The following is a 13,332-nucleotide window of genomic DNA, read 5'->3' as shown; positions in this document are numbered from 1 at the left end:
CAGCACAGAAAAATGACTTTTAAAGGAAATAAATCACGGTAGTGCTGTGTGTGGTGTGGGTGGTGGATGTCATGACTAAGTAACGACAAACATTTCCATTCAACAAGACTACAACTTTTAAAGAACTGTGTGAGGGCACAAAAATGGAAAAGACACAGTTCCTAACCAGTAGGTATGCACAGTCTCGTGGAGAATTGCAACAAATACTACGAAAGGCATGTTGGCGTGAGGGAGTGAGGGAAGAAGATCAAAGAGAAAAAATTTGGAAAAACCTCATGCAGGAGGAAGACCTGGGCTGGATCTGAAAAGATAAGTAGAATCTTAACAGCTGTTCAGGAGGAGGGGAAACATGGAGAGGGACACTCCAAGCACAGGAAAAAGTGTGAACAACTCCCTTGCTCTCTTATATCATTTTGCCCTTCCCGTTAGTACTTAACTAACTTTATTATAATGATCTGTCTTCATGTTTATCTCTTGCTGTAGGAGATTTACTCCTGTTGGGGCAAGTGGGGGTGGAGGAATCCTATACCCACATGGCCAGCAACATGCCCAACACTTGGCACATGGTAAATGCTCCATACATTTATGTCGCATGATACATGAGAGAAGCAAAGACACAAGACATGGAGTTGAAAGCTCACGTAGTACTCAAACGATAATAAGAAGATGAGTAAATGGAAGACAAGACATGAGATGGGTGTGTTGTAGCATGGGTGGGTCAGTGGAAGTGAGGATACAAAGAGTTTAGCTGAGATATAAGGTTGGAACAGTTAGGAGTATCTATTGACAAACTGCATCCAACATTAAGTTGGTATAAAATACATCACACTTGTTCACAAAGTCTCTGTACACAAGTCTATACATCAGTCACTTCCAATGAACAGAACTAAGTCATTCAATCTTTACATAACAGATATTTACAAAATCCCTCCCAAGAGTCAGGCTCTGTGTTAGGAGCAGAACATACAGTAGCCAGTAAAAACAGAAATGGCCTTTATTCTCATGGAATTTTCCAATCTAGTCTAATTCACTCAATTATTTAATCAGTTCCTAAATACAAAGTATATTGGCTCAGTTTTGTGCTGTGTGCTTGGTATTCAAGGAAAAGAAAAAGAGAGAGGTCACTACCAACTAGAGAGGAGAAAAATGCATCATTACAGAACAAAGATGAGATGTAAATTAAGTGCTATCAAAATACACAGTGAGTGATTCATTCACCCTAATTCAGCCTCAAGCCTTCATATTTAAGCTGGATTTCAGTGTAAAGGAGGACTCTTTGGCTCTCAGAAGCCCTGAAACTATACGTAAAATGCTGTATGTATATACGCATATATGGAATTAAATGTGTATAGTTTAGAAACAAAATATGATATACATCCCCTTAATACCAAGGTTAAAGATCACTATATAAGGACCGTAGGGAAAGGAAAGAGATAAAGAACCAACCAAACTAAGTTGTCAGATCAAATTGAAACAAACACTTTAAAAATAAAGTCTATTACACAGACCTTGGACTAACTTCTCAACAATATGTGCTACACCAACAAGAAGGCCAAGTCTGGTGCTTTTCCAGAAAGGTGCTTTCCTGGCACTTTGTCAGGAAAGCAAAGATTTTCCTATTTTCTGAAAGAGATTTATAAACAATATCTGACTAGTTCTGATTAATTTCACACTTAAAATTAGAGGTGGAGGTAATATACCAATTTTAATGATCACACTGAGTACAAGGACAACCAGCTTTTCGCAAATTGATATCCAGAATGATATCCATTCTTCTAAACAGCAGTTGAGAGCATTTCAGCAGTTGCTATAAATGTAATATCTGAAACACCCAATAAAGTGGTTCCTCTGGTTCTCAGTAAGAAGGAGAAAACTGCCTTTGTTTTTTCTAAGTATCTCTGGGGAAAAAAAAATTCAAATACCCAATTATAACAATGAAGAAGAGAAATAACCCAGTATTACGAAAGTTAGGATGGTTTGCCATATTTTAAACCTCAGATCTCTCAATAAACCTAATAATAACAGTAAAAACAACAACAGAGATCTCACTTACCTGTGTTTTCACTGCTATATATTTGGAAGTCCCTATTTAAATAAAGAGGCAACCTCAAATTTATGCACTTGTTGTGTTCCAGAAGTTCTTTTATAAGCTGGCTATTTGAAATTCAGTAAATCACTTACAAACCATGGTTTGCTTTCTAGGCTAGTTACAAAACTTGGCTTATTCAACAAACATTTACTGCACAGGAGTTTAACTCACAGGCTTGTTGAATTGGAGAACTGTGAATTCCGGGCCCTGAATGAAGAAAACACTCCCATGCAGAAGAGAGGAGGAAAGAAGAAGAGAAGACAGGTAGAGGAGGAGAATTCAGTTGTGCCCCATCAGCCCTGCAATTCTGGAACAGAAATTGTTGATTTTCTGTTCCTTCCAATCTCAGTTTTTCTGAGCCCCCCAGATATCCCAGGGCCTTCTATCCACAGGTTTCCTTCTGTCCCACAGTCCAGCCTACAACTCAATTTGTATTCAAAGATTGTTCTGCCCTTCAAAGTGCCCCAAGGTCTGAAAGTAAAGACTGGACCACCCTCTCTGTGTCACTTCTTGAGAGTACAGGCTTTGGAAGCACAAAGAACTGGCCTGAAATCCCAGATTCTCCCATTATCAGCTGGATCTTTTTGAGTAAATTATATAAAATAATCTATAAGGATGGGCTCTTGATAAAGATTGCAGAGGGTTGACTCTTGGCTCCTAGCTCTGCAACCTTGGACGAATGACTCTATATTTTGGTTTTCTTAACTATAAAATGGAGAAAACAAGAGAGTCTACTTCATGTTGAGACAATTAAGTAAATTAATTAAGCATGTGGAAGAATTCCTATGCTCAATAAATGTTAACTATTATTATTTGCCTCTCTGAGCCTCTGTTTCCTAATCTGTAAAAGAATGTTATCTACCTTGAAGGATTGCAATGAGTATTACATATGATAAAATATAAAGGACCTAGCACAATGTATTGTACTAGTAAAATGCAAAAAATGTTAGATTTCTTTTCCTCCTTTCAATTCACCAGTTTTCACCTTTCTGCTAAAACAAAAGCAAATTTGCTGGAACTGATTATTGAGCCTTTTAACTCTCATAGAGGTATTTGTATTCCTAAAAGAGACTATTTCTACAATGTTAAGGCAGGGAATTCAATTGATAATAAATGAAAGAGAACTACTATAGGAGGGCCAAGATGTCTAGGGGGGTGTAGGAAGCGGCTGCAGAAGGCACAAAATAGAAAGCAATGGCAGATTTGCCATACAGTGACAGGAGAATGCAGCAACCCGGAATCCTGATTTTCTTGCCAAGATGGATGGACCTAGAGGGTATTATGTTAAGTGAAGTCAGACAGAGCAAAATAAATACCATACCATATGATTTCACTTATACATGGAATCTAAAAATCAGAACAAATGAATGGACAAAACTAAACAGAAACAGATTCATAGATACAGGAAACAAACTAGTGGATACCAGAGCGGGGAGGGATTGGGAGGCAGGCAAAATATGTGAATGGGATTAAGTGGTACAAACTTCCCATTATAAAATAAATGAGTCATGGGATGTAATGTACAACATGGGGAATATAGTCAATAATATTGTAATAACTTTGCATGGTGACTAGACTTATAATTTTGATCATTTCATAAATGTATACAGATAACGAATCACTATGCTGTACACCTAAAATTAATTTGACAGTGTATGTTGTTATTCTTCAATAAAAACAGCAAAATTTAAGCTACCCTTGGGTGACTTCAAACTATGCAATTTTTATTAAGCCTACTTAATCATATCCTAGAATTTCCCTAATTCCCATTCATGACAATAATCACACAAAATTTAACTTAGAAACACTTACAAAAACTTATGCACAAGGTTAATAATAATAAATCAATCATTTCTTTTGGGAAAAAAAAGAATGCTGATTTTGTTCTCAAGACGGCAGAACTCTTAGGATTAAAGGTGTCAGTCAATTACCCAAAGGTAGAGAAATAAAAATCAATAGCAACCTTTTCATAGTCAGAGAACAGAAAGTATAGCTGGTTACTGGTTGTCCTTTTTAGTCACCTGCACATTATTGGGTATCTGCTATGGCAATGGTTTTACCACTATGAATTTCTCGGTCTTCTTTCCAGGCTTTCTGATTTTATTCACCCCATGAACATTCTCTCCAGATTCTGACTGTAGTCCTTTTCTCTTTTCATTTTATTTTGTCTTATTAAGGGCTTCAACCATCACAAATATGCATCCAATTCTCTCTCTCCAGCTTTGATTTTTCTTCTAAGCTCCAGACCCATACACATGTAGCCACTACCTACTGGTCACTGCCACCTAGGAGGCTCAGAGACACATATGACTTGATATGACATTATCTAAACCTATTACTTGCTCCCCACACCTGCTCCTCCTCTACTATTTCATACCTTGGGTAACAGCACCAACATTCATTCAATCAGGAAAAGCAGAAATCTGGGAATCATTGGAGATACCGAGATGGATATGGTATAACTTTGCCCTCAAGAAATAGTCAGTCTCATAGACTACATGTATATAAATCTCTCCCTCTTCTTAAAATCAACAATATATTCTCTTTGGCACTAGTGTAGAACTTAGAATTCTACTTTTTTTTTTTTGAGGAAGATTAGCCCTGAGCTAACTGCGGCCAATCCTCCTCTTTTTGCTGAGGAAGACTGGCCCTGAGCTAACATCCATGCCCATCTTCCTCTACTTTATATGTGGGATGCCTGCCACAGCGTGGCATGCCAAACTGGGCCATGTCCTCACCCAGGATCCAAACCAGCAAACCCCGGGCCACTGAAGCAGAACATGCACACTTAACCACTGAGCCACCAGGCCGGCCCCAGAATTCTATTTTCTGATAAGAATAGTATTCTTATTTATAAACTTGTCTGAATTAAATTGTGAGATCCTCTGGGACTATTTAGGAGAAGACATACATCTCATTAATTATTGTGTTCCCCTAAACCCTGACATATTACAGTGAATACAGTTGATCTTCAGCAAGTATGTGTTGAATGTATACATGGATGAATGAGTACAGAACAAGAAAGAAAGTGAAAAGTGACATTGAAACATACATAAATAAATAGCCATGGGAGTATATAAGGGAAAAATTACTTCTAGCTATAAAGAACAGGGAACATTTCATGAAAGTGGTAGAATCGCACTGTTCTAAAGGAAGAAGAGAGAGCATTCCAGGCAGAGGGAATGCATGAGGAAAAAGGAGAAGAGAAAATGATAGAATATGAAAATAAAGTCAATTTTTTTCAGATCACAAAGTATTCAAAATATAGAAAAAGTGAATAGGGTTAGAAAAGAGAGACCTTGGACTGCAGATAGATGAACACACATTGTTTTTTAACTGGAAGATATATTATACTTATTGATGTAAAATTGTCAATATAATTCTTTTAATCTTTTTTATGCTTTTTACTACGGAAAATTACAATCACAAAGGGAAAAATACAATGATCCCCTGTACTTACACCCAGCCTTAAAAGTACCAATTCAGGGGGATCAGCCCTGTTGCTGAGTGGTTAAAGTTCTATGAGCTAGGCTTTGGCAGTCTTGGTTCACAGGTTCGGATCCCAGGCGCAAACCTGCTCCACTTGTCAGCCATGCTGTGGAGGCATCCCACATATGAAGTAGAGGAAGATTGGCACAGATGTTAGGTCAGGGCTAATCTTCTTCAAGCAAAAAAAAAAAGAGGAAGATTGGCAACAGATGTTAGCTCAGGGCGATCTTCCTCACAAAAAAAAAAAAAAAAAGAAAGTACCAATTCAGGTTATGTCTTCTTTCATCTATACCCACTCACTGCATCCCAAGATTATTCCAAAGCAAATCACAAACACTATATAATTTCATTTGTACATATTTCTGTGTGTATCTCTAAATGACAAGATGCCTTCTGCAAGCATAACTAAAGTGCCATTATCACAGTTTAAAAAGTAATAATAATTAATATCATCAATATTCTGTCTGTGTTCAGATTTCCCTGATTTTCTCATAATTTGTTTTATAGCTTGTTTGAATAAAACATGATCCAACTAAAGTCTATAGATCACAATTTTGTTGGTACATATTTTAAATCTGTCTCTTTAGCTCTCCTTCTTTCCCTATCTCCCTTCCTCTTAATCATTCATTACAAAATAAAACATATACAAAAAACACTCAAAACATATGTATCAGCTAGTGAAGTATTATAAAGCCAACACCTTTGTAATCACCACTCAGGTCCAGCAATAGATGTTGCCAGGCACCTTTGAAGACTTTCCACATGCCCCATGTCAATCACAGTTCCTTTACTACACCCCAAAGTAACCACTGTCTATACTTTCGTAGTAAAACCACTTCCTTGTCTTCATTTACAATTTTATCACCCATATGTGCATCCTTAGACACTACAGCCTCATCCACTACAGTGTTTTAAATGTTTCTTCTTAATAAAAAAAAAAATTTATTTTTTTGAGGAAGATTAGCCCTGAGCTAACATCTGCTGCCCATCCTCCTCTTTTTGCTGAGGAAGACTGGCCCTGAGTTGACATCCGTGCCCATCTTCTTCTACTTTATATGTGGGACGCCTGCCACAGCATGGCTTGCTGAGCAGTGCCATGTCTGCACCCAGGATCCAAACTGGTGAACCCCAGGCTGCCGCAGCGGACCGTGCGAACTTAACCGCTGCACCACCAGGGTGGCCCCTAAATGTTTCCTTTAATCTATACATTCCTACTCCATGTCTTTCTTTTTCTGACAATTTATCTATTGAATAACCGAAAACATTTGGCCTATAGAATTTCTCACAGCCTAAATTTTGCTAATTGCAAACTCAGTACAGAGTAATACATTCCTCTGTTGTCTATGTTACCTGCAAAATGGCAGCAGGATCCAAAAGTTTTATCAGACTCAGATTTAATCCATTTGGCACAATTATAGGTAATACTGTGTTCTTCCATCAAAAGGAATGCGTCTGGCTGTTTTTCTTCTTGTGATATTAGCAGTCATTGATGTGTAATGCTTAGATTTATTAATTCACTGGGAGTTGCAAAGTGATTATATATTTCTATAAAAACATACTTCCCAGCACTATTTCATTACTCAGTGTACATTTCTAAAAGGAAAGGCAGAATAAATACTGGATTTTTTTCTCTTTATTTACGAATTTTCAAGATAACAAATTGATTTCCTATCATCATCCAAATGTCACCAATTAACTATTTTGAAATATCATTATAAACTTATGGATTTAAACTCAATTTATGGAATTCAACCAATTGCAATTAATATCCTTACTGAAGTTCAAATTGTTCCATCTTTGACCAGTGGAAAACTCTGAAAGTTGGCTTTTAACTCATTAATGACAAACAGACATAGATGCTAAAATTTTCAACTATGATTACGGAATTGTTTCTTTCTTCCTTTAATTCTGTCAGCTCCTTCATGTATTTTGAAATACTATTATTAGGCATATATGCTTTTATTATTTATATGCCTTCCTGATAAACCGACCCTTTTGTTATTCTGAAAAGTCCTCTTTAGCTCTGATAACACTCATTATCTTAAAGTTTACTTTATAAGACATTGTATATCCATTCTAACCTTCCTAATTTTATTGATCATTTATTTTTGATTTAAAAATTTGTCTCTCCCTTCCATTTTCTATTCATCTTAAGGCATTATCCATCACATCATTTTGCTCTTACGTTCGTCTTATTTTAGTTTCACTTCTGAAATGATCATTATCTTCTTTCTAAGTTTTTACTGAGTTATATAATTTCTGGACTTTCTTTTGAGGAAAATTAACCTTGAGCTAACATCTGCCGCCAATCCTCCTCTTTTTGCTGAGGAAGCTTGGCCCTGAGCTGACATCCGTGCCCATCTTCCTCTACTTTATATGTGGGAGGCCTGCCACAGCATGGCTTGATAAGTAACGCGTAGGTCCACACCTGGGATCCAAACTGGGGAACCCTAGGCCGCTGAAGCGGAGCGCCTGAACTTAACGGCTACGCCACTGGGCCAGTCCCTGGACTTTTCTAATTATCATTTATTTACTTGATTCTTTCTCCTCCTGTATCATTTTTTAATGTCTTTTAGCTCATTTTTGAAATAGTAGGTTACAATATGTCCTTCTGGCATGCTTTTTTTTCCTACAGAAATATTATTTTGCTTCTTACTCTCCTTTTTCTTATAACTTTGAATGGGATTTTACCTTGATTCCTCTTGTTGCTCATTTTCATGTGAAACTAGTTTTTTTCTGAGGTTTAGACTTTGGCAGAATTTTCTAACCTCACAGAGATCCCTCTTCAAAACTATGGTCTTGAGCTTTCCCATCTGTGTTCTGCTTCTCCATTTTCAGCCGGTCTTTCTCTTTCTTTCCTTTATATTGTCCTTATCCTGTTTACTTTTGATTCCACTCCCAGCAGTTTCTCCCCAGTGTGGGTGGTTGTTTTTCAGAGTTCTGAGGCAGTAGAACTATTTCAATCCCCTCAGAATTTCTCATAATATGCCTCTTGGACTCATCCTCGAGTAGAGAGCAAAACCCTTCCCAGTTTCAGCTGCTATTCTCAGGCTGGCTCACCATACTTTCCAGTGAGCACCCGTCGGCATTTTTGGGCTTCTCCTGTTCTCAATCTGCCAGATACCACACTATTTCCATCTGCTCCCTTCCCTAGAGACACTGATGCTATACGGTCATGTTCGTGGTTTGTCTCACTTGCTTTATTGAAAGTTATTCTTGTGGACAACTTGTCGCTGAGTTTTAACTGTTGTCCAGGAGTTTTTGGCTTTGGCTTATATGGACATTTGAAGAGATTAAGAAACTATCCTGCTGCCACCAGGGCCACATCCAACACTTTCATTTTTGATTAAATACTTTCCAAATCTCTCAGATGTGGGGAGATCACAGATGGACTGTGCCCACAAATGAGGGCAACGTGAAAACGCATACAAGTAATAAAATACAGTACTGACTAAGCAAGGAGATGAAATTCACCACTTCACTTGGCAGCTTCTAACTTCACTCCGCAGTGAGTGGAAGTGGGCAACATTTCTCAAGTTGTATTTCACAGGAAGTTAATAGAAATAAGGCAGTTCTAGTAGTCCAGTGAAAGTAATTTAAGAAATGGTGGGTTGAGCCAAAGCTTTCTCCACTACTTCCTTTAAAATGGTACAAAGTAAGAAAGTGGTAAAAGACTTGTATAAAGTTGTTAAGAAAGAAATTAAAAATCTGATCAGAAGAATCTGTTTCTACATTAACTCAACAAATTACTATTGCCATTTTAGAGAGGGTAAAATGCCCTCTCGTTTGCTTACCATATACCAAGTGACGGTTGGTTTGACACTGGGAGGAAAAAATCCATCTACATTTGGACAAGTGATCTTCTGAATACCATATTCTAAATACAGTTTTTGCACTGGGAGTTTCATGGAAGAATTGAAACAGGTCTCTTTCTGAACAACTTCCAGAGGAAATGCAACTTTGCTGCAATACGTGGTGTTCCTGAAAAGAGAAATATGCAATGAACGGGCAGTCTCATTTGCACTTATTTTAATGCCCCAAACATATTAAAACGAGCTAAGTGACGTAATGCTATGTACTGAGGCTTTATTTATATGTGTAAGTTCATGTAAGAATTAAATGTGTTATGGAAGTATTTCCTATACCAGTTGAAATCACAGAATAAAACAGACACAATTAGCTACTATTGATATACTAAAATATTTACATTTTTAGATATGTTCCTAAATACGTGCATTTGTATGCATGTATATGTGTAAATATGTTTAATTTTACCCTTAAAACATTCTCAATAATACTCAGTGCTGGAAAGGCAAAGGTGAAGACAGCATATTAACTCATGGCTGACAAAGGTATAACCATAATTTGGAAAATAAAAAATATGCTTCCCAAGCCATAAAAAAAGCTTTAGCTTTTGCTCTGGTAATCCAATTTCTGGAAATTTTTTCACGTGATGGAAGTACGGAAAAATGAGAATAGAGAGAGCACATGATCAAACATATCCACCCAGTACCAAATCAGCAAGGAAAGCATCGGAAATAATAGAAAAATCTATGAAAAAAGAAGACTGTAAAGAAAATTATGGTATGACAATACAAAGTTGTTGTATTCATCCATAAAAAAAAAAATGAAGCATGAAGGAAAAAAACTAACAAACACATAAAACTGGTTAGGATGGCTGGGGGATTCCATTTACGTTTTTAATGTTTGCACAGGTCCTTTCCTCTGCTGGGAGGGCTCTTTTCCCATCATCCCACCTTTCACATGAGGTCTTCTGTGTCATCCTCTACACACCTCATATCTAAATTAGGTCTCTCATTCTCTGAGCACCTTGGACATTTCCTTAACTGAATTTATCACAGTTCAAACAAGGGCATGACCATGTGTGTTTCCTTTTATTCCTTGAATCTAGTACAGTGTCTAAACTTTTAGTAGGTGCTGAAAAAATATTTGTTAAATGAATGGAGTGATGTAAAACTTGTGTCTACATACAGGAAAACAATAAAAGGAACATAGATAATAAAAATAACTGATTTTTTAGGGTGATGGGTAACTGGGTCATTCACTTTCCACCCTTTTTTGTGATTTCTATTTATGGTATCAAACACATATTAGATACTCAATGACTGAAGACTAAATACAATGGAAGATGTGGGGGCATGCATTCCTCTGCCCAAGATGGGAAGAGAGGGGGTTTAAATGACAATGGTAATGAAGTGGGAAGACAGAGTGGCAGGCATGGTCTCTACTTACAAATAACAAAAGGTCTACCAGATAGAAGGTATTCTATAGGTGGAAGTTATAGAAGGTAAATTTCCGTTTAATAAGACACATGCTCTGACTTTTTAAAAAAGTGATGAACAGTGGTTAGCCTGGCTTTTTCAGTTCCAAAAGTCAAATCTGGATGTTATCTTAATAGGGGTATTGAAGCAGGAACTCAAGCAATAAAATCTTAGAAGATGAATCTTAACTTTATGGCCTTAAAGACATCAGGCCTCCAATTTCACATGGTTCAGTTTAAGGTCATTGTCAGTTTAGGAATCCTCTCATGACAATGGGAAGCCTCTGTTGCCCCCACTAGACAAGTTTAATTCTAGATTTTCTTTAGAGACGTAGAAGATAGGCAGACAGGTAAACTGAAGTGATAATCTGGATATTGGTAAATAACAGTAAAGTTATACTCAGGCCTTAACAGCCATATGGCCCTGCTTCTATAATGTAAAAGGTAGAAAAGTTTAGGGAAGAGCGCTAAGAAACAAAAACTAAAAAGGGACCTTGGGGAAAAATGCAGCAAAAGAACTAAGCCTTGAAATGGTTATTCTTTGGAGGAGCCTCAGTTTTTTTTAAAGTTTTTTTCACAGGAAAAATAACATTTAATCTTTAGGAAAAGAAAAATAGGTATATTGTGGAGTAAAATGCAAAACCTACATGAACTTTCAAGAAAAAAAGTGTATTTGATAGAAATTTTGTAGGGTGCTTTGGATTATATTCTTAGATTCCTAGGGATCTGGTGTTTATGTGCTTCTTAGAGAAATTCTGGTGGAAAAGTTTGAAAAGCATTGTTCTAAATACATGTGATGCTTCCAACTATTCTTTCTTCTATAAGGCATCCCGAGGCTTTATTCTGTGCCAGGCATGTTGAAAGATGCTAAGAATAACAGATATGAATGGGTTCTACCACCCTCCCTGCTCACTGTCTAGGGAAATAGATATCTCCAGGTGAAACAGAACTGTATACAGGAGGTTCCAATGGCAGGGAAAAGGAACAAACAAACAAGGCTCCACCTGTAGACAGTGTTGACATAGGTCAGGGTTTGAAAAGGAACCACTTATGAAGAACGTTCTCAGGAGCACAATCATTTTCTCTGCATGTCTCTTTCAGCCAGCCTCAGCTAAGCTCAGTGAAGTGAAATGTAACTTTTTCTAGATGCTTCCTTCCCCTCCCCAGCTTCACAGCACATGCATCATCTGGATAAAGGCCCAGGAACTAAAGGGAAAAGAGAAAGTCACCACCAACAGTCAGGCTACCTTAACATGCAGGTATAGTTGCCCGTGTCATTGAGGAGGGTAGGCCGGAACCAGAGCACGTCTTTCTCCTTACTAATGCGGTTCTCAGGGAGGCGGAAGTTAATTGGCTCCTCAAGGTCCCGGTCCTGCCTAGTCCAATACCAGATCAGAGTCAGGCCAGCTGAATGGGCTGTGCTGTAGTTATATTTCAAGAAATGTTCAAAGAGTGGGCACTTGATGCGAGCTGGCTCATCTTCAAACACTTGGATCTGCCTCATGGTATCTAGTCCCCAGTCATCGCAGCGTTCTGGAACAACCAAAAAGAAAGAAAAGGCAGATGAGTCACCTTAGCTTAAAGGCCTCCAGGGAACACACCTCCTCAGGATACCCAGTCTTTTCCAGGACCCCGTTCTCTGGTTGTCTTCAATCTCCTCTTTCTAATGATTGCACGTAACAGACACCTGGGGTGTGAAGAAATGACTTCCCCTCATTCCTTTATCATCTTTTCACTATCTCTTGGACAACAATTTGATCTGATTACTTGATTCTGTTGAACCCTTCAAGGTTTGTAGGGGAGAATCTCACCTAAAAAACAAGTCATGTGCTCTTTACCTCTCTGGGCACAGAGAAGATTCTAAGGAGAAAACCGTAACAGCAAAGACAATCCTCCAAGACCCCCAGGTCTCCCCAGGTCTCCCTGATTTTGAGACAAGATCTCACAATGGCAATATAAGGTGAGTCACATATACAATTTTAGATATCCTGGCTGCCACACTAAAAATGTAAAAAGAGGCAGGTAAAATTAATTTTTATAATATATCTTGTTAAACTTGATATACCCAAAACACCTTCAAAATATTAACGGTCTATTTTTTATTTACATTTCTTTCTGTACCAAATCTTCAAAATTCAGTGTATTTTACACTTATAACACATCTTAATTTGAGTTAATCATGTGTGTCTACTGGCTACCACATTGGATAGTAGGACTGCAGACCTCAAGAAGTCAAGAGATCTTAGCGACACTCACTGGGGAACCAAGATGCTAGAGTTTAATGACGCAGAGTCAAATTAAATTTGTAATGGCTTTTATAATTTATTTTTTATAATGAAAAGTAATCATTTGTGCATTCAGGAAAAAAATGATAATAAATGACTTTTTTTAAGCGTGACATATGAATGGCGGGCTCTAGATGTCACCATATGAAGGCAAGAATAGAGGACAGAGGCCAAGTATGATGGAGTCC

At 37.6% G+C, this 13,332-nt stretch overlaps 1 protein-coding gene across 9 annotated transcripts in view; it reads right to left on the bottom strand.

The window, feature by feature from the left end:
• Window positions 1–13,332, bottom strand: part of IL1RAP (interleukin 1 receptor accessory protein) — a 131,202-nt gene that overhangs the window by 41,669 nt on the left and 76,201 nt on the right. For all 9 annotated transcript variants that reach the window (XR_011529140.1, XR_011529139.1, XM_008540784.2 and 6 more), the window contains exons 3-4: window positions 12,107–12,392; window positions 9,373–9,559 (exon numbers count right to left, since the gene is read on the bottom strand). Coding sequence is in view for 7 of the 9 variants with exons in the window: in XM_008540784.2 (XP_008539006.2) it covers window positions 9,373–9,559; window positions 12,107–12,392 (473 nt within the window). In the remaining 2 variants the exon portion in view is untranslated. The remainder of the gene's footprint in view (window positions 1–9,372; window positions 9,560–12,106; window positions 12,393–13,332) is intronic.

The sequence above is a fragment of the Equus przewalskii genome, chromosome 18 (genome assembly GCF_037783145.1).
Source record: "Equus przewalskii isolate Varuska chromosome 18, EquPr2, whole genome shotgun sequence".
Classification (NCBI taxonomy): Eukaryota; Metazoa; Chordata; class Mammalia; order Perissodactyla; family Equidae; genus Equus; species Equus przewalskii.
This window is presented reverse-complemented; position numbering and strand designations above follow the sequence as displayed.